This window comes from Penaeus monodon, chromosome 19 (assembly GCF_015228065.2).
Source record: "Penaeus monodon isolate SGIC_2016 chromosome 19, NSTDA_Pmon_1, whole genome shotgun sequence".
Taxonomy (NCBI): domain Eukaryota; kingdom Metazoa; phylum Arthropoda; class Malacostraca; order Decapoda; family Penaeidae; genus Penaeus; species Penaeus monodon.
In genome coordinates this window covers 4,704,734-4,706,429 of record NC_051404.1, presented here as the reverse complement: position 1 = coordinate 4,706,429, position 1,696 = coordinate 4,704,734, and the positions used below count along the sequence as shown (strand labels likewise).

Sequence of the window (1,696 nt, the reverse complement as noted above, 5' to 3'; positions counted from 1 at the left end):
CCGATACTATACCTAATATGAATACCCTATGCAGATACATATCAGTTTAGAAAAATATAGCCCTCAGAACAAGAACTAAATCAAATCATGGCAGGAATGACTACCACGCAAAAAGTAAAAGGTTTAAGACATAAGAAAAAAAAATAAAGCGTATGGAAGCGAGTCAGAAAATCACATGTTACCTCGTCAATAACAACACTCGTCTGCAAAAATATACTGGCGCAAAACGAGAAATTGAGAAACTGCGTATGAGGAAGAACCCTACCATAGATAGGCAAAAAATACGTTCTTTAATTAATAATGATACATTAACGGACCCAGTATGCGGTGCGGTCGTGGTGCCGCCGCTGGTCGTAAAGTAGTGGAGATGGCCCTTCTCTCTCTGCCCTAAGGAGCATGGCAACAAACTTGGTTGTGACGCCCAAACAAGTCTCCTCCAGGCCCCTGTCCGCCTTCTGCGCCGCGGCCACCCGATCGCCCAAGATCTGGAAGAATAAGCCATGTTCGATCTTGCAATTATACCATTATCAATCAGCAATATTTGCCTATAAAGCGCCTCTGCTGATTTTTTTATTTATTATTATTAACCACATCACAATAATTATTAATATTTTACATTTGCATACAACATTGGCCTCAAATCCTGATGAGGTGTACCTCACCTGGGCGATCTCGCGACACTTGGGCCAGTCTACTGGCATTCCAGCCCTAAAATGCTCCATTTCTCGCTCTATCTCTGCCGCCAGTGATTGATAGGAACTGAAAGTCCAGTTTTCTTGCCTCTTGGGATGCAGCAACTCGCTGGATTTATCTCCCTCTCTGGGTTGCTCCTGAGGACTTACGGCCCCAAGTCGACTCAGGAGTCTTTGTTGATGTAAAGTCTGTCGAGAATGTACGAATCCAAAATGCTGGACTGCTCCTGCTACCTCTCCAAGACATTCACTTGCTCTCGTGCCCTGATTAGGCTGCTGAGCAGTTGTTCCAGTCCATGTAGAGAGCCGAGTTGCTCCTGCCGCCGCTCTTTGACGCCGGGTATTCCTAACTGTTTGCAAAACAGTTTGAGTTGATGTTGTCATTTCCCTTGGATGCTGAACTAAAACCCCTGGCTCTGTGGTATGCTGCGCCGCACTTGCCGCCCCCCTACGATGCCCACTTCCTCTAGTCGTCTGCGCAGTATGATGGACTGCTGTCAATATCTTTGTGGAATGCTGGGATCCTGCTTCTACCTTCCTGGGACATTGAGCTGCAATATCCCTAGTTCCTGCCTCTGTGTGTGATTGATGTGAAACTGTTGTTGCCCTCTTGGTAGGATGCTGAGATTCCCTCGTCATGCCCATAGGATACACATCTCCTACTGACGTCTGCAAAGAATGTTGATATACTGCCTGCCTCTCCGAAGGATGCTCAGCCCGTCTTATCGACTGCTGAGCCTCACTGATCCTCCCTTCAGCAGCCCTAGCGCTTTCCTCGACGTCTCCCGAATGCTGAGTCGTGCAGAAAGCTTGTGCAACAGCTGCGCTTGAGTTGCCATCTCGCGAGGCTGTTGTCGCTGGTGTTGTTGCCGGGAGAGATGATGGAGCTAATGGTGCAGGCGCCTCCGAGCAAGCAGCCTGGGCAGGCGCGTGGGAAGCCTTTGCGGGCGTTCGGGCGGCTCGTGACGCATTCTCTGCCTGGTCGTTGGCGCTTAGTGACTGGC

The 1,696-nt window shown here is 48.9% G+C and overlaps 1 protein-coding gene across 1 annotated transcript in view; it reads right to left on the bottom strand.

Moving 5' to 3' along the window:
* Nucleotides 1–1,696, bottom strand: part of LOC119584997 — a 10,429-nt gene that overhangs the window by 3,516 nt on the left and 5,217 nt on the right. Inside the window, exons 3-4 of the mRNA XM_037933607.1 lie at nt 663–1,691; nt 318–485 (exon numbers count right to left, since the gene is read on the bottom strand). Of these exons, the coding sequence (XP_037789535.1) occupies nt 318–485; nt 663–1,691 (1,197 nt within the window). The remainder of the gene's footprint in view (nt 1–317; nt 486–662; nt 1,692–1,696) is intronic.